Source organism: Mustela lutreola, chromosome 10 (genome assembly GCF_030435805.1).
Source record: "Mustela lutreola isolate mMusLut2 chromosome 10, mMusLut2.pri, whole genome shotgun sequence".
Lineage (NCBI taxonomy): Eukaryota > Metazoa > Chordata > Mammalia > Carnivora > Mustelidae > Mustela > Mustela lutreola.
In genome coordinates, this window is record NC_081299.1 from 13399003 (window position 1) to 13420070 (window position 21068).

The 21068-nt window shown below is 49.6% G+C and overlaps 1 protein-coding gene across 7 annotated transcripts in view; it reads right to left on the reverse strand.

Moving 5' to 3' along the window:
• UBR4 (ubiquitin protein ligase E3 component n-recognin 4) overlaps positions 1–21068 on the reverse strand; it is a 135456-nt gene that overhangs the window by 20592 nt on the left and 93796 nt on the right. For all 7 annotated transcript variants that reach the window (XM_059137659.1, XM_059137654.1, XM_059137657.1 and 4 more), the window contains 20 exons: positions 20256–20495; positions 19751–19889; positions 18647–18772; positions 18438–18566; positions 17310–17653; positions 15720–15810; positions 15049–15133; positions 14752–14879; positions 11531–11660; positions 11260–11417; positions 10456–10565; positions 9691–9832; positions 9246–9327; positions 8760–8933; positions 6322–6443; positions 5223–5420; positions 4452–4532; positions 1970–2057; positions 1326–1453; positions 200–307 (listed from right to left, as the gene is read on the reverse strand). In XM_059137659.1, coding sequence (XP_058993642.1) covers positions 200–307; positions 1326–1453; positions 1970–2057; positions 4452–4532; positions 5223–5420; positions 6322–6443; positions 8760–8933; positions 9246–9327; positions 9691–9832; positions 10456–10565; positions 11260–11417; positions 11531–11660; positions 14752–14879; positions 15049–15133; positions 15720–15810; positions 17310–17653; positions 18438–18566; positions 18647–18772; positions 19751–19889; positions 20256–20495 — 2803 coding nt within the window. The remainder of the gene's footprint in view (positions 1–199; positions 308–1325; positions 1454–1969; positions 2058–4451; positions 4533–5222; positions 5421–6321; positions 6444–8759; positions 8934–9245; positions 9328–9690; positions 9833–10455; positions 10566–11259; positions 11418–11530; positions 11661–14751; positions 14880–15048; positions 15134–15719; positions 15811–17309; positions 17654–18437; positions 18567–18646; positions 18773–19750; positions 19890–20255; positions 20496–21068) is intronic.

Below are 21068 nucleotides of genomic sequence, written 5' to 3' on the forward strand. Positions count from 1 at the left end.
GTCCTGGCAGCAGTACAGGGGTGAGCCAGCAGGAAAAGAGACAATTTAAATGATCCATGCTCTGGGGCAGTCATCCAGATAAAGATAAAGGGTTTGAAAAGGCCACAAACCCATTTCATCTGAGCCCAGAGTTGAGATGCCCCTCCTCCACCCAGGACTTCTGAGGCTCACTCTGTCATCTGCAGCCCATACTCCTTACCAGGTTTAGGGTCCCCAGCATGACATTCAAGGTGTTCATTTCCAGCTTGACCAGCTGCTGTCGGTTGACTTTTACCTTCACGCAGTAACTGAACAATTTCAGAAGCACCTGCCAAGAAAAGCCGGTCAAAACTCAAGAGGCCAACTAAGAGTATAAAACGTGGGGACAAGCAAGAAAAAAATGTCTTAGAGGGGTCATGTACAATCAGTAGGCACTCTTCCCGAATTGTAGGAACAGTAAGGAAAAGTGTTTCTTGAGAAGACATATAGTAAGGTGAGGAGGCTCTCCAGCCAGACTGGCATCTTAAATAGCAATGTTCTCTGGCAACAGTCCACGTGGGCTTGGCATGTCTCTACTATCTCTAAAAGTATAACAATGACACCGATTCCCAGCAGAACAGGTGACACTTCTGTTGTCTCGAGGAAATTCCACTACTAACTCAGACTCTAAGAGTAAACAGAAAGTCCCAAAGATCATGGCCTATGGGAACTCAGAACCACATAGGTCATTTATTTTTTTATCAAGTAAGACTTTCCTTTTATCAAAATATGAAAGGTTTTTTTACATTTTCAGATTTTAACTCTTTTAATGCTTTTTAAAAAATCTTCACATAGGTCAGTTAAAACATGATTATAATAACACACATTCTCATGTCTTCCAGACCCGAAAATAATAGTGTGATATTTATGGTGCCTTTGGGATCCTCTACTCCTTAGGAGACAAATGAAGATCCAAGCAAGATCCTACCAAAAAAATGAAAGAACTACCTAGAACATCAATTTAAAAGGCAACAGCAGAAATAATGGACTCAAGTGCAGTTTGGCGAGGAAAAACAGGCAGGAAATGGCTCCACAGGTGACTGAAGAGACGGAGCTGAAAGCACCAGTGCACTGGCTCTGGTGGGGAGACGAGAGCCAAGAAGCGGGGGACGGTGGGAGACACCGACGACACAGGACACCCAAGGGACCAGAGGGCTCAGGGAGGCTACCAGGCCTGGGCTGGCTTGCCCCGGCCTGTGGCACCATGCCGCCCTCTAGAGTTACACAGCACAGCGGCCACAAGCTTCTCTCCCTAAGGGCTGCTCTCAAAGCAGAGGGCTGCTCCCACCTTGTTGCCCCCAACTCACGGTGAGAAGGTGGCGTCCCTGCTTGAAATCTTTGATCCCAGCCAGTCTGTTGAGCATGCACTCCAGGCCCCCACACTGGGCCATCACCCCAGCCATCTTATACACTTCCTCTTCATCCTCTTCTTCATCTGAGGGAGAAGGGAAGCCAAACAGAAATGGAAGGGAAGGATGGAAGAAAACAGATAATCCTCTTCCAGGCTGAGAGCTAGTTCCCTCTTTCTTATCTCCAAGAAAAGCAATAGAAAGTAGCAATGGGAAGTATCGAAACTGGATATTAAACTACAAGACTGAAGCCAATTACAACTACTGTATGTGAAAATACAACCACCACAACCACAACCACCACCACAAAACAAACACACACACACACACACAATCTAAACTAAAAATAAATCTGAACTCAAGTGTGTTGCTAACTACACTTTATCCCTAATTTGTTGTTGTTTTAACTCCCGAGGGATCGGAATCGAGTCATAGATGCCTGCACTTTTCTTCAGTTGGAGAAGTAACCTCCCATCAATTCCAGTTGGAGCTAGAGAAGAATGTGTTCAGAATACCCCTAAATCCCAGGTCGGGAACCACTCACTGCCCCAGACCCCCCCCCCCCCACCCAAGGCGCAGCAGTGTCTGTGGGAAGGGCCTACCTGTAGTGGAATCCAGGGACTCGATAAACTCCTCAGTGGCATCGCCCAACAGCCCTCGCATGCGGTACACAATCCTCATGGGTTCCCCCTGAGCAGAGGCAGTGGACAGAGATGCTTGTAAACAGGTCCAGTAAATGCAGGGGACTCAACATCTGGCCTCATTCTTCTATTTCTCTACAAGACCTTAACCACATCTAGAATCCAAGCGTGTTGCAATTCACGTAGAAGAAAAGCAGCTAATTTTACGTAGTGTCTACTATGGGCCAGGAGTTGTGTGAAACATTTTATAAACACAATCTTGCTTAATTTCATTAAAACTGTACGTAACAACGATAATCACTATCATGTACTGAGTGTTTTACTCTGTGCTAAGTTCTATGCTGACCCAGCACTTCACATCATCCTCTTACACTAGGTGAAGCAGCTTTTTCAGAGTTATCCAATGATAAGCACAGTCTAATTCCAAGCCTGTGCCTCCTTCAGGAGCATGAATTCTAACCAACGGGGACTACTTCCCAAAGAACCAACACAAGCAAGATCAATCAGATCAAAGAGCTTTGATTCAAGACTCAGGAATCAAAAGCAAGAGCATAATCCGATCCTGAGGTCTTCGTGTAACCATGTAACAAGGAAAGAGTTCTTCCCAAGTTACTCAAGGCTTTACTGGAGGATCGTGACGGGTCCCTGTACACTGGGTACTAAGTTAGGCACTCTCCCATCTACATCGTTCTCATTTTGGAGATAAGAAACGGGTCTGAAGTCACCCTGTAAGAAATGAAGTAGAAGAGCAAGCACCACATTAATTCAGTTCCCGGCCCCTAAGCCCCATGCTGAGCTTCAGGAGAGGAAACCCTTGTGGGAAAGAACCTCCCAGTCAGAAAGGCTGCTTGTAGAAGTATTCCCAGCTATGGGAGCCCAATGGGAACTTACAGAAAGAACAACAGGAGAACAAAGGCAAAAACAGAGACAGAGAAAACAGAATAGGCTCAGGGCACCTAGCTGGCACAGTCTGTTAAACGTCTGACTCTTGATTTCAACTCAGGCCATGATCTCAGGACCATGAGACTGAATCCCTGTCAGGCTCCCCACTCAGCATGGAGTCTCCTGGAGATCTCTCTCACCTTCCCCCTCTGGCCCTCTCCCCATTGGTGCGCTCTGTCTCTCTCTCTCCCTTGAGCACCTCTCGCTCTCTCAAATAAATGAAATCTTAAAAAAGAAAAGGAAAATGGAACAGGCTCTAGCCAGCAGCTAAGGAGACAGGCTGTTGATCTATGAAACAGAAGAGTGGAGCAAAAAAAGCAAGTTGATGAAGGCCCTGATAAAAAGGTACCACAAACTCTGGACTTTGCCAGAAGAACCCATCGGTGGACTGAGTCCTAATGTGAAAGGCAGGGCCCCCTCAACTTCTTCCTTGCCTCGTGGTTCAAAAGGGGAGCTGCCCATGGATGTTCTTTGGGTTCCGTGCCACCATTTCCAAGGGCAGCCATACAAGCTTGGTCTTTCTTTTTTGTGTACCAAGGATCACATCTGTACCATTCTGCACTGATGCTCAAGTGTCAACAACAAGATCACTAGATGGGGCAACCTTCGATGTGGACCTCTGCCAACTGGCAGCAGTACCAACTGACCAGGACTCCCAGCACAGCAGCAGAACAGAAAGGAAACAAGCAAGAGCCTGTGTCAGACTGAAGGCCAAAATATACTAGCAGACATTACCAATGTAGTGTCTTAAACTCTCCAGAAATACTGCGACTAAACACAGAAAAGTTCACCGTGCTTCAGCAGCACACTGGCTCGCCCTACTTTTGGTTCCTTGTTTGACTCACTGACTAAAAATTACCCCACCAAAGGAACGCAAAGAAAACAGAAGGAAGGGAAAGAAACAGAAGAGGAGGAAAGGAAGGAACGGGAAAAAGGGAAGAGAAAGAGGAGGGAGGAGGAAGCGGAGTATCTGAGACCCTTAGGACGGGTCAAATAGGACTGAGGGGCCAAAGGACCAGAGCAGCGAGTGTCCTTCACTTCCCTTCCCCCTCCTCAAGAACAACTGCCTGTTTGCGTCTCAATTCCCCGGCTAGTAACACGGAACCATGTGCGCTCCTTGACGCCGCCACAGGAAAATGTTCTAAGTGACCAGGCCCCTAGAAGCAGAGAGTTCGTCTCAGTCAAGAAGTGTCCGTGTATAAAGGGTATAAAGGGTATAAAGCAAGCACACCCCATCACATGCTTCCTCCAACACTGCCCAGTTCGACCACACACGGTCAGAAACGCTCATCTTTCCCTGAAGTTCTTCTACCTCTAGTCGGGTGCCTCAAAAGGAGAACAAGACGACTGGTTTTATCCACAACCACCAACAGGGAAGGCCAGCTGTGGGAGTGCGGTCACCAGCGGGATAGCAATGATTAACAGTGCCTTCTCCCGGTACAAGTCCACATTAAGTCAGAAAAGTAAAACCCCACATCCACGCAAGGAAACAAGCACATACCTCATTCGTGGTACACCAGACCTTCTTGTAAACCTCGGCCACAGGAAGGTCCAAACTAATGATCTTATTGTTCACTAGAAGCTGAACAGCAGAGGAGATGAGCTGTTATTCCAAATAATTATAAGGCAAGGACATTTCAAGGTCAAAGGACACTTGAAGCAGTGGTTGATAACTCATCGTTTTTGTGTTCTGAACCCATCGACTCCTCATCTCTAAAAACTACACGTGTGTGCACAACACACACAATCTGGGACACAATTTCAGAGGCAGCAAACACCCTTATCCCAAACCACGGACTCGAGGATCCCACCCAGAGACCCCCTCAGGGGAAAAACCATTCTCTATTTTCCCCAACATGCTTTCCACCCCTAGGTGACAAGGCCAGACCCTGAAGGTCGTCTACCACAAGGTATCAGACAAGGGCCAGAAATCTTCACAGGGGCCACTATACTAGTTTTAGGGAGCTTAATTAACTTGGAATCTCTGAAAAGTCTCTGTCGGAGCAGTAAGAATAACAAACTCCTACTCCGTGATAAGCAAGAGCCACTAACCATTTGCTTACTGCATGCTAGGCACTGGGCAGAGCCCTTTATAGGTAATTAACCTTAACACCAGGTAAGGTACGTAGGTGGGACCCACTGGCCCCGTTTATAAAAAGGAAGCTGAAGCAAACTACCTGCCCAGGGTTAACCGGCTACTAAGTAGGGAGGAACCTGGATATGATCCCAGCCCGAGTTCTTAGCCATGGTAGCAACATCCTATGCTTGTTACCTCCATCCCGCTGTCATCCTCCAGGAGAGCCACCAAGTCACAGTCCTGGCAAATCTTGTTCTTTATATCCCTCATAAGTGGCCCAATGCCTGGCTCATTGCTGCTATATGGGTTCCCGGGCATCCTGCCCTGTAAGAAGTCTTCTTGCTGGGGGTCCTTCTCCAAGGTCACGAAGAATTCAGTGACTTCATTCTCCTCCTGAAGGACAGAGAAAAGGACACGCTGGCAGGAACAGCAGAAGACATCACAGAACGACAGGAGAGACCTTTCAGATTTAGACAACGCTACTTCGTTCCAAGGACACTGAGAGAAACACAAACTCTCCCGGCCCCTTACACATTTTAAGATATAATGATAGGAAACTCAGAATGGATTCCAAATGCACTTCAAACAGCCTTCAATATCAAGCATTTCCTCTGAAACTCAAGGGTGGGAGAGGAGAAAGCCTACCACAATGAGCACATGGGCAATGCATCCAAGCCATGGTGCTGAACAAGGGGAGGGGGGCTTCCCTCCTGCTCGCCTCAAGCGATGCTAACCCATCCGCAGCTGGACAACTCTGCCACTGATAATCCCCACGTCGAGAGGAGGGTCCTTCTATTACATAAAGCTCAGGTGCGCCTAACCCCAAAGACCTCTCATCATTAACTGATGACGCTGGTGGTTTTCACCCTTGTCGTTAAACCACACCATGCTCTTGGATAGCTAGGCGAGAGAAACACACACACAAACGTGTGTGTACGTACCAAATACAGGTGTGGTAACAAAGAAGAGTGATTTCTTCTCACTTTAGCTGCATACTGCGTCTTTCATAACATATTGAATGGGTAAAGCAACAGGATCTTAGCAATCGGAGGTTAGACACCATTTTTAAGAAGACTGACCTAGACCTTAAATCTAGGAAGTAAGACCACGAAAGGAAAGCCATCAGATTTCCCATCATTAGGAGGAGGAAAATTAGGAAACTGTGTCATCAGTGGAGCTTTCTAAAATGCCGATTAAATGGCCGACAGCTGATCAGAATGCCCATGACCAAGACGCTTCCCGGCAGAATGGCACACACAGAAACCCTGGAGGCACAGGAAGAAGCCCCGCTTACAGGATAAATGATGCTGCAGAGCCTCTCGAAGATGAAGACAGGCGTCCGGTAGTCATCCAGGTTGTAGCGCTTGGCTGTCTCAATGCACACAGCCATGAAGGCCTTGGTTTCCGATTCTGTACCTGCCAGAAATCAGTGGCCACGTCAGTTAGGAGAGAGCTTCACACACACACCCAATGAGACTTTATAAGTACAGTCACCAACAGGTTCTTTCTTCCTAGTCAGTTTTCAAATGCCCTCCATGGCAGTATCAATATTTCAATTGGAAACTTGAAGCTAACTGACTCGATGCTCAGACCACATTCCATATGAAAGCCCCAGCACCCAAGTCAACACAGTCCATCATAGTTGGCTGTGTACACCTCTTGCTTCCTCTTCAAATGATCACCTCAAGGAAAGGAACTGTGCTTTACTCAGCTAGTATCCCCCTTGCCTAAAACAGGTACTCCAAAATGTCAAATAATAATCCTAATTGTACTCCAGGAAAATCAAAGGCAAGTTATAACTTGAGCTTCAGTCTTAAAACAATTAGGTGGACGGCCTTCTCTACGCCAGAGATAATCTCAAGTCACAGAAGAAGGAAGAGCTGTGCTTCAAAAGGGTCCAACTGTGGGGCGCCTGCGTGGCTCAGCTGGCAGAGCATCCAACCCTTGGTTTCAGCTCAGGTAGTGATCTTAGGGTCCTGGGATCAAGCCCCATGATGGGCTGTGCGTTCAGCATGGCATGATGAAAATACATCAAAAGGGCCTCCGTGTCTGGTAACGTGGCAGACCACACTTCCTGACCTACTCTCACTCCTCATAGCTTAAAAATAATGTAAAATATTAAATAATGTTTATCAGTGAACTGCCATACTAGCAAAGATGAAACAAAAACCAAAAACCAGGTGAAATTCAAAACCTATGCAGGTTAGCAAAACTCTAAAGTTGGTGTCTGAGCTTTGGTTTCCACAACCCGCCAGGATTTGAAAGCTAGATGCAAAGCCCCAGGTTGGCCAATGTGGAGAACCCAATGGGAATGCCTCTCTCACAACAAAAGTATGAGGCCCCAAAAGAACTATACCGTGTCACCAAGGTCAACTAGAAATAACTCTCCATATCCCCCAGGCAGGTCACTGAAACAAAATTTCTTTCCTTACAATGTGGCATTGAGTAGAGGGGGAAAATATCTCCCTTGAGAGAACTAACAGGCTGCCCTTCTCGGGGGTTGGTGGCTCAAAATCCATCCTACCTATGAGGTCTGAGAAAGCTGAAGCTCAGAACCTCCTTTAAGACCACCCTGTGACAGCAGTGCTGGGAGCTGCTTCACAGGAGCAGCCACAAATCCTCACTGGAGAAATCTGTGTTTGGCTTGGCTCCTAAAGAATTTCCACAGAGGGAGCCTGGGAGGCTTAGTCAGTTAAGTGTCCAACTCTTGGTTTCAGCTCAGCTCAGGTCATGATCTCAGGGTCTTGAGATCAAACCCCACGTCAGGCTCTGGCACTGACCAGGGAGTCTGCCTCTCTCTCTGCCCCCTTCCCCGGCTCATACTTCCTAAAATAAAAACAAATTTTTCCGAAAAATTTAAAAAAAAAATTTCCAGAGATAAACCCCTTGAAACATGAGTTGCATGAGCTCACAGTCAAAAATCACAAAATACAAAAAGATTTAGGCACCAGAAGCAAGAGCTGGAATAAAAAACAGCAGAATCAAATGGATAAGTATTTCAAGCCTTAGAATTACCAGACACAAAAATGTTTGCCATTTTTGCAAACTACAAGAGTAATGGGAAGTGTTAGTGAAAAACAGACTATAAAACCTAGAGAGAACCACAAGGACTCAACAGTTTAAGACTAAAGAACACAGTGAAGAAAAAAATTAACAAACTAAATGAAAGAACTGAAGGAACTCTCCAGAGTCAACATAAAGAGACCATGAGATGAGCCCCATAACGGAGCGGTAAAGAGACAGATGCGAGAGCGGCGTCTACAAGGATGACAGAGAGACCGGGACAAAGGCAACAGAGGAAATGATGGCAGAGAATTTTCCAGAACCAGCAAAACACACTAATCTGAGGACACATAGTTCCTTCTGTTCTATAAGCTTATATAAAATGTCTAAATGGGGGATGCCTGGGTGGCTGAGTCAGTTAAGCAACTACCTTCAGCTCAGGTCATGATCACAGGGTCCTGAGACGGAGCCCCACATCGGGCTCCCTCTCCCTCTGCCTACTGCTCTGCCCATTGTCTGCGCATTCCCCCACTCTCATCAAATAAATAAAATGTTAGATAGATACATTAATTCATTAATTAAATGTCTAAACAGACTGAGCCCAGCTCTGGAATTTCACAGCTCTGAGAACCAGAGCTGCTTGCCCTCCCTCCTCAGATGTGGAGAGACGCCTGCCCCCGTCCTCCAGCAGGAACAATGTCCCCGCTCCGGGCCACTGGGCGGTGCTACCTGTCGTCATGTCCTCCAGCATCTCCAGCAGCATGTCCTGGGTCTCGTCGATCAGCTTGGTCCTCTGCACCACCAGCTTTCGCAAGCACAGGTACCCATTCAGCACGGTACCTACCAAGCGACTCTTAAAGTGTCTTTTGATGGACTCCACCTCGACAAAGGAGGAAAGAAGGCCTGTGGGGACAGGAAAAAGCTGCTGCGAGGGCTCTGAATGAGAACGAAGGCGAGGAAGGTCCACATCTTCCAAAGGTCATGAGCAATTCCAAGGCAATTTCCGAGCACAGAGTGGGCACTCAAGGAAGTGAACTGCTCAATTGAGAACAGCTGTTCAAAAACATAAACCTACCTAAAGAGGGACACGAAGAGCTTACATGTGTGCTGAGTCAACACAGGAGGACACCGTCAACCTCCGTGCCCCAGGAACTAAGGTCAGCCCCCAAACTAGACCCAGGGTGCCTAAAGGAAGGGCACAGTGGCTATGTCTACCTGTGAGACTTTTGAGGGCATAGCCCTGCTGCAGGTCAGTGCTCAGGGTGGCCTCCTCCAGGGCCAGCAAGCGGGCGATTTCCTACACAGGACGACAAGCAATTAGTGACAGCACTGCTGACGACATCGGCCCCCTCCAGCTGTGGTCCAGGAGCCAACAACAGCAACCGGACACTCCACAGTCACTGTTCTATTCTAAAGACCCCTTGAGCTGAACCCCTGCAGAACTCCTGAGAAGCCGAGGGAAGTGGCAGTGACGTTAAGGGATAGCTTAAAGACTTGGAACAGCCACAATACCCCAGCAGGTTGGTATGACAGAGCCAAAAAGATCGATTTTGTCCAACAAATATTTCTTCTTTGGAAAGAGGAGTAGCCTGAAATCTACATCAGGGTACTATGATGAGAGCAAAGCTGGGGAAGGGCTCTTCAGGGCAGGGGTGGCTACCTTGGTAATGAGGTTGCCCACGTAGGGCAGGACTCCCCGAGCCGCCAGGTAGACTTTCCAGTGGGCCGAAGTGATGAGCTTCTGGTAGAGAGCCAAGTACTCGGCGGCACACTCGCCAGCTATGCTCAGCTCGTCCAGGTAGCTGCCACAGAAGACACAGGGCACAGTGAGAACACAGCTCCGGGACACCAGCTCTTCCCCTCTCCTCCCCCCATCCCATGTCCTCTGCTGTCCTGGGCTCCCCCTTCCTTCTGGGCACCTGAGAAAACCCCAAAGGTCCCCCTCGGGAACTCCCCACAGGTGGGGACAATCCGGAGCACCAAAGACGAACGTGATGCAGTCAGCTATACCCTTCTGGACCGATTGCACAGTGCTTCTCTGGGAGGTGAAACAGAGGTTTTGAGCAGCTCAGAGAGAAGGCAAGAGTGCCAGAGTTTAGTGGCTGATGGCATGGGCTTTGGAAGACCACTGCCTTCCAACCCTGCCTTCAGCAGACAAGTCCTCCAGCCGCAGCAAACCCAGGCCACCACGAGGGTGGAAGAAGATGGCATGGGCTATGCGTTTATATGCTCGTTAGACCTCCGGCATTGCTGCTCTGTTACCACTCCCAGCGCGACCACTCAGCTTCTAGGCCTCTCCCGTTCCTGCGCTCTTCTACACAGCACGGCATGGGTACGGAGCCCAGGTGTGCCTTCCGCCACCCTGACCTACTGACTCTCCAGGAAACATGGGGAAGGCTGACCCCAGGTGAAGCCTGAGCTGTACCTGGTAAGGAGGTCGAGGACCTGCTGCTTACGGCTGGGAATGGTGGCAAGAGCTTCCACGATGGTGCAGGCCGCCTGCCGCGCGGCCTGCGTCGCCGGAGTGAAGAGCACCTGTGGGACCCGGGAGAGAAGCCCCAGCTCAGGTGACAGCCGGTCTCGCCAGGCCCCCAGCAGAGCACAGTCCACTGCCACCCTTCAGAAGGCCTCTGGGCACCTCTCCAGCGAAAGGTCAAAGGTGACAACCACCAGCTAATGCCAGATGCAACTGTGGCTGCTCAGGAGCCCGAAATTTCACAGAAAGTTTCTCCCTCAAGGAATCTGGAGAACACGCCTAAGATGACTGCGCTAGGGAAAGAAGCCGGCAAGTCCTTTCCTCGGCACAAATTTCTACTAACTGTATTCTGGGGATAGTGATATGCTAACGGCTTAGGCCTAACAGTATCTTTCTCGTTTTATGTATTAATGAACCACAGATGCCCTTAATTACTTTAATCCTTCACAGGGTTCACTAGAAAGAAGAGAGGGAGGGCAGCAGGAGGTAGAGATGAGAGGAGGCGAAAAGGGGGGGACGGCACCAAGGCTTAGTTCTGGAAGGTGGCCGGGGGGGGAGTGGCAAGCCCACCAGCTTGATGAGAACGGCACAGAAAAATCCTGTCTTGGCCAGTCTACCACGCTGGCGGCTGCCGCCAAGAACATCCCTCTGCTGCAAGCAAAAGCAGAATAGACACGTGGGAGGAGCAGAAATGTGCTGTTTGGCTTCGGGGGCCGGGGCAGCGGGGACAGGGCGGAGGGGGAGGTCACTCACTTGCCGCAGCCAGTTGTTATGGCCCAGCTTGAGATCCAAGGGGGGTGTTCTCTTCCCACGACGACTCAGGAACTGCTTCCACCTCCACACGTACTTCTCAGTCAAATAGAGGTGGCGGAGCTCTGACTTGCTGGGGGACTTCCCATCGCCGTCAACCCCTGGCAGGCACAGGGGTGCAGCGAAGAGTGAGGAAAAGGAAGTGAAAGAAAGGGGGCAAGGCCCGGCTGTCAGGACAGGGCTAAGAGGGTATGTCTTGAAAACACAGACAGACCTCTGATAGGAAGACATTTCTTCCAGGCTTCATAGGACGCTTTGGGGTCTCTCTTGAGCCACAGCTGGGCCTGGGCATGGATCTCATTGCAGTACGGCTTAACTGTGGTGAGGGCCTCGACGGGGACATCCTGCAGTGTGAAAGCCAAACAGGGTGGGGAGCTTCAGAGCACAGATGAAAGCTGGGCTCCAATACAACAGCACAGACGCCCCAGAGGGACAAACACAAAAGCAAGAAGATCAGAAGAATCAACATTCATATCAGGCCCCAATATGTGTTCCTGTTAAAGCACTTTGGCCCAGTTTAGTTAGCAGCAGCATCTCCGTGCTGGGCTTATAGTCGCTGCTTTGACTATGCAGGATCAGATGCAGCTGGCTTCCTCCAGACCATCCTATGGCCGCAGACAACAGCTCCTATCCCAAGCCCAACTCAGTTTCCTAAACGTCAACCTTCAAGGAGTCCCCAAGTGGTCTCCAGAATTTTAAGAGCCATTACTGAACAGAACGAACATGCACAATAGAGAGACCCACACAGAACTCTAAGCCAGCCAGCCATTCTCAAGCTTTTTGGCCTCAGGACTTGTTTACACTCTTAAATTACTGAGGACCCTAAACAGCTTTTGTACATGTGGTTCTAGCTATCTACCAATAATTACCATGTTAAAAATTAAGCATGAGAGATCCCAAAATATTTACCAATTCCATCTTAAAATAATAATTCCACTACATATGTACCTAAATGAGAAGATCATCTAAAGGAATGGAACTACTTTATGTTTTAAAAAATTTGCCTAATGACTGCCTTAATAAGACAACTGGACTCTCCAACCTGCTTCTGTGTTCCAAGTGTTGGAAAATGTTGTTTGGGTTAAAGTCCGCGAAAAACACCCAACTGCACACAAATACATAATTAGAAAAGAGAAGACTGTTTTTAATAGCCTTCTCATTTAATTGCAGGTTTCCTTCTTTGATACTACTTTCAGCAAGTTCTAGGTTCTTAAAGAGCAGCTCTTACGTGAAGACTGAAATCACCTGATAAACTTCCCATAGTCCTTAACACTAAAACTCAATCTTTTACCCATGCGTGATTCTGCAGCATGTGCTGGTCATTCAGAAAATACTGGCTCACTGAGTTATGTCAATTCCTCTGGACATGACAGGCCCGCTTCTTTCATTTTTCAAGAAAATGTCTCCCAACCACCCAATCCGGAATAACCAAAGCTGGCCTGGCACACATTTTCCCAAGCACACAGGGGCTGTGTAAGAAAAGCATCTGACTCAGCCTGCATCTGAAACAATCAACCATGTGCTTCTCAAGACAAGCGCTGCACTTCGGTGGGCGGAGGAGCACCTCTGTGTCCTTCCACGCTGTCACCTGAGTGTTCAAAACATGAGGACCCCCGAGTCAAGATCTACTAATAGCCACTTGGGCTTCAAGGATGCCCTTGAGCCAAAGTGCACTGCAATGGAAGATCCCAGCTAGGAGGGTAGCTGGGAGCCACTGCCTTTCCCACCAGGGCCCTGGCAGCCTCACCCTCTGGTGACCTCACCCCTCCGGTGACTGTGCACCATCAGTACCAACAGTGCCAGACCACAAGGGGGCAAACAGGGTCATGGGATAACCTCAGAGATTCCTAGATAGTCTGGGGAATACCCAGGCACCTGGGAGCACACATTTTGAGAACTGATGCTTTCCCTAGGCTAAAACTAAGCACAGCACGAACATCAACTCTGGGCTCCAGTGCTTAGAAGGTAAACAACTCTGAAAATCTGTGCCTCATTCAGGAAAAAGGGAGTAAGCGATGTGCGGATGGGGTTCCTCTTTAATCAAGGACTGATTTTATCTGCTGAGAACGAGCTCTGAAGGGAAATAAACCTCATCAAAGAGAAGGAAGGTGGGAACCCTCAAACCTGCCTTTTCCTAGGAAGACGGGAGCCAAGGAAAACGTAGTCAACTCTTCAGGATGCAGCTTCCTCCCTAGTGTTTACCACTCAGAAAGCAGCTTCCCTGAGATGATGAGGACTCTGTTTCTATCAAAGGATTCCATCAGGAAATGGAGGAGTCAAAAGGCCCAAGGACCACAGAGGGGTAAGGGACAGAGAGCCTCAGGCATGGCTGAGAGGAAGAATTATGGCCAGAGTTTTCCACAAACTGGTGCAAGGAGGTCAATCTGGGGCTCAGTTATGGTTATTTTAAAATAAAAACTGGGCTTTTCTCATTCACTTACTGATTCACTGAGTAGCTATCATCTGCTAGGGATTACAGTCTGCCCTGGACATAAGAAATACTCCTAAACGGACATCCCTGGATTCAACGAGCTCACACCAGCCAAGGAGAGAACTGGATCTTTGCTCACACCAGCCAAGGAGAGAACTGGATCTTCTAGAGAGCCAAGCAGCTCACAGAGAGAGCAGGTCCTACACAGAGCAGACTGCACACAGCCACAGCCAGCATTCATTGAGGACTAAGGTGAGCCAGCGTTCAGTGCACGGACCTGCATCAAATAACTGATTCTCTACAACACTTTAATGTGTTGTGTCCTCATTTTAGACCTGGGCAGACTGAGGAGCCTGAGTTAAGAACTTGCCCAAAGTCACAGGCGATTAAACGGGAAGAGCTGAGACGTGAAATCAAGACGTCCACTTCAGAGCCTATGACCTTCACCACTGCGCAATGCCGCACAGGCAAACACACGGGGACAGAAAAGGACACCGTGCTTTCTGGAAGCTAGGAATCCTTCAACATAACTGGAAAGATAGTCCTCCAGAAAACCACCCTGTTCCAGGCTCTCGTATTTTCACGTTTATCTTACTCCTAACTTTCCTCCGAGAAATCTTCCTTCTAGGGGCACCTGGGTGGCTCAGTGGGTTAAGCCTCTGCGCCTTCAGCTCAGGTCATGATCTCAGGGTCCTGGGATCGAGCCCCACATCGGGCTCTCTGCTCAGTGGGGAGTCTGCTTCCCCTTCTCTCTCTCTGCCTGCCTCTGCCTACTTGTGATCTCTGCCTGCCAAATAAATAAATAAAATCTTAAAAAGAAAAATCTTCCTTCTAGAAAATCCCAACTCCTGTCTGCTGAACTATGGTAAAGGAAGCACTGGTGCCCTGCCACGGGCAGGCTGAGTGCAGAGTAAGGCAGACCTTTACGAGGCAGGACACGATGCTGGCCGGGGCGGGAGGGGGCTACCGTCCTGCCCTGCCCTCTGTGATCCCCTGCCCAATACCTTGTTCTTCTTGCTGGTTGGAGCAGGTGGTTTAATCAGCTTCTGCAATATCCGCAGGCACATGAGGGTAATGTTCTCCACAACCACAGGAGTCTTTATGTTCACGGCCATGAGGAAAAGGCTGAGAGCTAGGAATGGGAAGGACAGGCCAAGTTGCGGTCACAGAGCACCCTGCACCTGGCTCCAGCAAGGCTGTGCGTGGCAGCTGTCCCACCCCGCCTCCTCTGTAGCTAAGACTGTACCCAAAGCCCCCATCCCTCTCTGAAAAGCCCCTAACCAGAGGTGGCCCAAGCTCACCACAGCGTAAGCGGAGTTCCCAGCAGCTGTCCTCCTTCGAGATGGAATCTGTCAGCAACAGCATTTCATATTGAAGGCTGCTTGCCTAGAAGGCCAAGGGAAGGAGACATGAGAAGAGGAAGGTCTGCAGGTGAGAATCAGGACTGGGGCTTATGTCCAAGCTCTGCTCAGGGGACTCGGATTGAAGATGTCTGGTACTTGGTGGCACCGTCAGAAGGAGAAAGGAATTGGGTGTCTGGGTGGCTCAGTCAGTTAAGTGTCTGCCTTCGGCTCAGGTCATGATGCCCAGGGTCTTGGGATCAAGTCTCACATCAGACTCCCACCTTACTGGGGAGTCTGCTTCTCCTTCTACCTACCCTCCCCTGCTTGTGATCTCTCTCTCCCTGTATCTCTCAAATATACAGATCTTTAAAAAAAAAAAAAAAAAAAAAAAAATCTTATGAAGAAAAAGAGAAAGGAGAAGTGGAGACCCCTGTCCTCCATCTGGCCAACCACCCATTCCTCCTCTCCCTCTGGGGCTGGCTCTGGCCTGGGACAGTCATGCTAAGGTGAGAACTCTGCAGACTGCTGCTCCTTCCCTCCCCAAACACCCCAGGGAGACTCCTGGAAAGAAATCAAGGGAATGCAGAAAGAGAAAGAGGAAAGAGTCAAAGAGCCGTTGTCCTGCTCACCAGATCAGGATTGGCCCAGTGGCCCTTCAAGGCAGTGGAGACTTTGCCAATAATCAAGTCATTCATTTGCTGGGTGGCTTCTGGATTGTCTCTGGAGAAGCAAAGAAATAGGAGTCCTGTTATCTACCACTGTCCCACCTTCCCACCTGAAGGAGCACAGAGAAAAGGCATTTAATGCCCAGGGTTACCTGGCCTCCCCAGGGACCTGACCACAAGACTGGCCCCACAAGACATGGGTCTGTAACAGAGTGCCCATCACAGCCGCCTTTCCCGCAGCTGTCACTGAGGGGAGAGCAGCACCAGCAGCCAGGAGAGCTCCTCCCTGTGCACAGCCCAGGCTGCAGAGCCCCCAGGTGCTGCCTGGTACACCGAATCCTCCAGCCTCCGCATCTGACGGTGTCTCACCAGGATGGGTCACGACACTTTCCTCATCTTCTCCATCTGCCTCCAATTTATCTCCCACAAGGTACCCACACTTCCCACCAACACCCCACTATAACAACATCTATATTAGTCCTGACAATGTCAACTGTACCAGATCACTCTCTTCCTTCCTACCCCATTTTGAGTAAAATCCCAAGTCCTTACAATGGCCTAGATCGCCCAGGACCTGTCCCCCAGCGACTCCTGGTTCTCCTGCCTATTTCCCGTGCGGGGCCTTCACTCCACCTACATGGGCCTCTGGCAGCTCCTGCTCCTTCCCTGGCAGAGCCCTGCCTCTTGCTTTTGCACATGATGTGCCCTATGTGCATAGCCACAGCTGAGACATCTGCCTGGCTTGTCCCCAATTGCACGCACGCCTCCTCAAGCATCACCCCTCAGAGGTCTTCCCTGATCCTCTTCTCCCAGAAGCAATCCCTGCTGTGGTCAGGGGCACCACCCCAGCTGAGCCTCTCTTCACAAGCCAATCTCCTGACAGATACCAGACTGTGCATGTATGCTTCTGCAGTTCTCCCCAGCTGGACTGCAGGCTCCAGGAAGCAGGGACTCCACTCCATTTACTACTGCGCACTCCGAGTCCAGAAAAGCGCCTGGCATTCAGCAGATGCTCAAAAAAGCCCCGCTGTGTGAGTGACTAAGACAGCAAGAAATGGTTACCCATCACCTAATGTGTTCCAGAACTTACGCCACACACTCTGTAAATCCAGCTCTGGTGACTGCACTGGCACATGATAAGTACTCAACAATACGAGCCACTGCCCACAGGACTTACTCCATTCCACCCTCACCACAAGCCTTTAAGGCATTTACGACCATCAGTATTTTTCAGTCAAGGAAAATCTCAGCTCAGAGAAGTTAGCTAAGCTGTCCAGGGCACAGAGGATCAGACACTGAACCTAAGCTTCATCTCTAGGCTCCGCCTCTTCCATGTGAATCTGGAGTCCAAGTGCCTGATCACTCCCGTCTCCTCTCTCACCAGAGCCCAGAGACCTGGTCCCAAATGCTCACGGAGTTCACTCACCCAGACCTTGGGCATCTCTCCCTCTCCCTCCCTCATGACAAACCCCCTAAGCTCCTAGGGTCGCTGCAACCACCCACCCCCGAGCTAGCAGGGGTTACTGGGCCCACAATCCTGAGGCAGGCTCTGACCGAGTTAGCAGGCACATGAGCTGGCGGACCTCCTCCCGCATGGCTGCAGAGCCTCGGCGAAGATTGTAATCAAAAAGCTCCCGGATGAGGCCCTGGGAGACGAGGATGTGCCTCAGGGCCGGATTGGTGGCCAGGGCTCGGAGCAGCGTGATACAATGTTCTGTGACAGCTGAGGCGCAGCCATAGCATTTGGTGGAGGATGTGTGGCCACAGCCCAGGACAGATAAGGCGCGGTACTGGCTGGCAGTGAAGGTGGGCTGCACAGAGGTTCGGGACGACTTGGTGGCTGCTTCCCTCTGCTGCAGGTCATATTCCAACAACTCTTTGCGTGAAGCAAAGACTTTCTAACGATTAAAAAAAAAAAAAAAAGGATAAAAGAAAAACAAATCAGCAATTAAAAGAAGTTAGAAGAGAAAGTGAACTGAAAGTCAGCTTTGGTCTGAAAAACCACTTTATATGCGTTATTTAACTTTTCTGATGACCCCACCAATTGGATACTTCATCATCATTTTACAGAGCAGGAAGCTGAGGCTTAAGAGGACTGGTTTGCCTAAGGCAAATGGCAGAGGCAGAAGTCAGCCCCTGATCACAGGCACATGTCCTTAACTCCCACGCAATGCTCTCTCATAGCAAACACAAAGATCAGAGATGCAAGCCCATGCACCAAAGGCAATTCTTGGGGGCAAGGACCCGGCTTGTCTGCGGCCAGCTTCCTGTCCCAGGGAGATTAGGTCGGTAAAACTCCACTGGCTGCCCGGCCCACCCTCATTGACTGGCTTCGGTGTGCCGTCCCCTTCCAGCCTACAAACATGGCTTATGAGAAAAAGAGGAGGGAACAGAACCCTAACACCCTGTTTTTTTAAAACTAGTAAGCCCTCTACTAAAAGATGGGTTGTGAACGGGTCAAAGAAACCACATGTGTAATAATCTGTTACCCTCAAGTCTCTGCAAGCACCAACCTACAGTGGGAGAGAAGTTATATGGTGCAGCCACCCAGACCCTGCCTTTCCAGCCAGTCGGACAAGGGAAACCCGAGACTCAGCTGCTGGAGCGGGGCAAGAGGACGGCTCTGCAAACAGCATGGGGAATGCTTGACAAAACACTCTAGAGTGGCTCCCATTTCTCTACCTGGATGATTTTGGAGAGCTCATCGAAAGAGTTCTTGCAATCTCCACAGTACTCCTGAGCCAGCTGCAGGATATACCGATTTACGCTGGCTGAAGTGGAGCTGATGCCCCCAGCTGTCCCCGAGTCGTCCTGCAATCCAAGGAGCATGCTGTGAGTCCCCTGCTTCTGACCCAGAGTCCTTTCCACCTGCCCCTCTAGCTTGGGGTTACCTGTGGTTTTTCGGGGGCTGCCTCGTTTACTTTGCAGAGCAGGTTCTCCAGCTGTGGCCGGTGTCCCATCAGCTGGTGATACACTCGGTCAGCTTTGTCCAGAAGCGTATTGATGTTGGAAACCGCCTGGCAGGAAAAGACAGCGGCACATGTGAAGGCTTCTCCTTGAGTGATCCCAATTGCTAACCATTTCCTGAAATACTTCCCACAGGTCAGGCGCTGTATTTCACACATCCATTATTTCTATTCCTCACAATAATCCATGGTGTTTGATGTTATTTGTAACAACTGTATAAACGTATATAACGTATATAACTGTATAACATATTGTATAACAGCATACAACATAAGCATGCAATACTTAGAGAAATCACTGACACTCGGTCATACACCAAAAAAGCACAACCGGAACTGGAACTTTTGTCCTTCTGACTCCACAGCTAAATGCTGTCCTGCTTCCCATGTGTTGCTTCTAGCAACAATCCCAAAAGCTCCCCACTTTTTTTTTCTTTTAAGATTTTATTTATTTGACAGACAGAGTAGGCAGAGAGGCAGGTAGAGAGAGAGAGGAGGAAGCAGGCTCCCCACTGAGGAGAGAGCCCGGCATGGGGCTCGATCCCAGGACCCGGGATCATGACCTAAGCCAAAGGCAGAGGCTTTAACCCACTGAGCCAGCCAGATGCCCCAAAAAGCTCCCCACTTTTGACTGCCACCTAATCCCCAGTCCCACCACACCACGCAAACTGAGAATCAGCCCCCGGATAAGCAGATACCGAGGAAAGGCCAACAGCTGTAACACGAAGACATCTGCGGAACCAATGCAAGGCACTCATCTGACTCCTGCATTTCCAAAGCTAAAGTCATTTGCCCCTGCAGACATCCTAATTCATTCCGAACCAACACTTCTCGGAAGTGCTACACAAAGCACGTGTTCCAATACACTCTCTGCCATTATTTGCTCACCCCCAAAAGCTGGGCCCTGGAGAGAGAGCTGAGCTGAGGAAGACTCAGGAGAGAAGAAAAGCATACTACCCTCCACCAGCCCTGCTGCCCAAAGCTCCCATTAAGGACACTGCCCTGAGTCTAGATCGGACCCAGCCTCACCTTCTTCCTGTCTTCTTCATTCTCAATGGGATCCACTGCGCAGCAAGGCTTCGCATAGAGCATAAAGTCGAAGCGAGCGTATTTACAGAATCCACAGGCATTACAGAGGAAGGGATCCTTTTCATCATAGTTGATAGACCTGAAAAACCGAAGTGTTTGCGTCAGAGGACAGCAGAGGCTGGGGTGGGGGAGGGGGACTATGAGTGCCACACACATTCTCTGGAACTGTATCGGGACGACAAGGGGCAAGGGTGACTCATACAACCAGGTAACAAGAAAAGAAGACCTGGATCTAGTCCGAGGGACACCCCCCACTCCTGGACCACCATGGGATGGACGTGTGCACCATTCTTCTCGCCCCCGCCTTCCAGGCTTGGACTCCACAGACCCATAACCCTCTAATTATGATGAAGGCAGCAGACACTGAAACTGCCCACACTGAGACTCTTGCAGGAGATACAAGGAACGTACACGGCCCTGGCCGGGGCGCCACTCCCTCCCTCACCTGCACTTGTGACACTGGTAAACATTCTCTCCGCAGTTGCCACAGACCCCCGGGTTGGCAGGGACGGAGGCACTGCAGCGTGGGCACTGTAAGGTCTCTGTGGAGGCCTGGTAGTTCTCATAGAAGTCCGCAAACTCAATCATCAGGTTGGAAGCCACAATGGGCAGGGGCAGGTCGATCTTCACCTCTGTCTGCCCAGGGGTCAGTTGAACCTTCTTGGCCTTATGCCAGCGGGCCGGCCTAGAAGAAACAGTGGCAGCTAGAGGGGCAAGGGCCTGAGAGCCATGCACGTCCCCCCGCGAGGGCAGTCTGAGGAGACAAAGAGCAAGACTGTCCTCATGCGTTCTCCTAAGGCAGTGAAATGATTCCTTTAAGAAAAGGAGATCTGGCAAGTAATAACAACCTGATTTTTAAAATATTCTCTATAAAAAAGGATATAACACAAATGCTTTAAAATGCTATACAAGAGGGCGCCTGGGTGGTTCAGTGGGTTAAGCCACTGCCTTCAGCTCAGGTCCTGATCTCAGGGTCCTGGGATCAAGTCCCGCATCGGGCTCTCTGCTCGGCGGGGAGCCTGCTTCCTCCTCTCTCTCTCTGCCTGCCTCTCTGTCTACTTGTGATCTCTCTCTGTCAAATAAATAAATGAAATCTTAAAAAAATAATAATAAATAATAAAATAAAATGCTATACAAGATAATTTTTCAAATTCTAGAAAAACAAGAAAATCTATATCAAGGGAAGACATTGCTCTGAAAGTATGCCACCCAGACACTTATAATCCTAAGAGGTGCCTTGTACCATGTGCCACGTAGA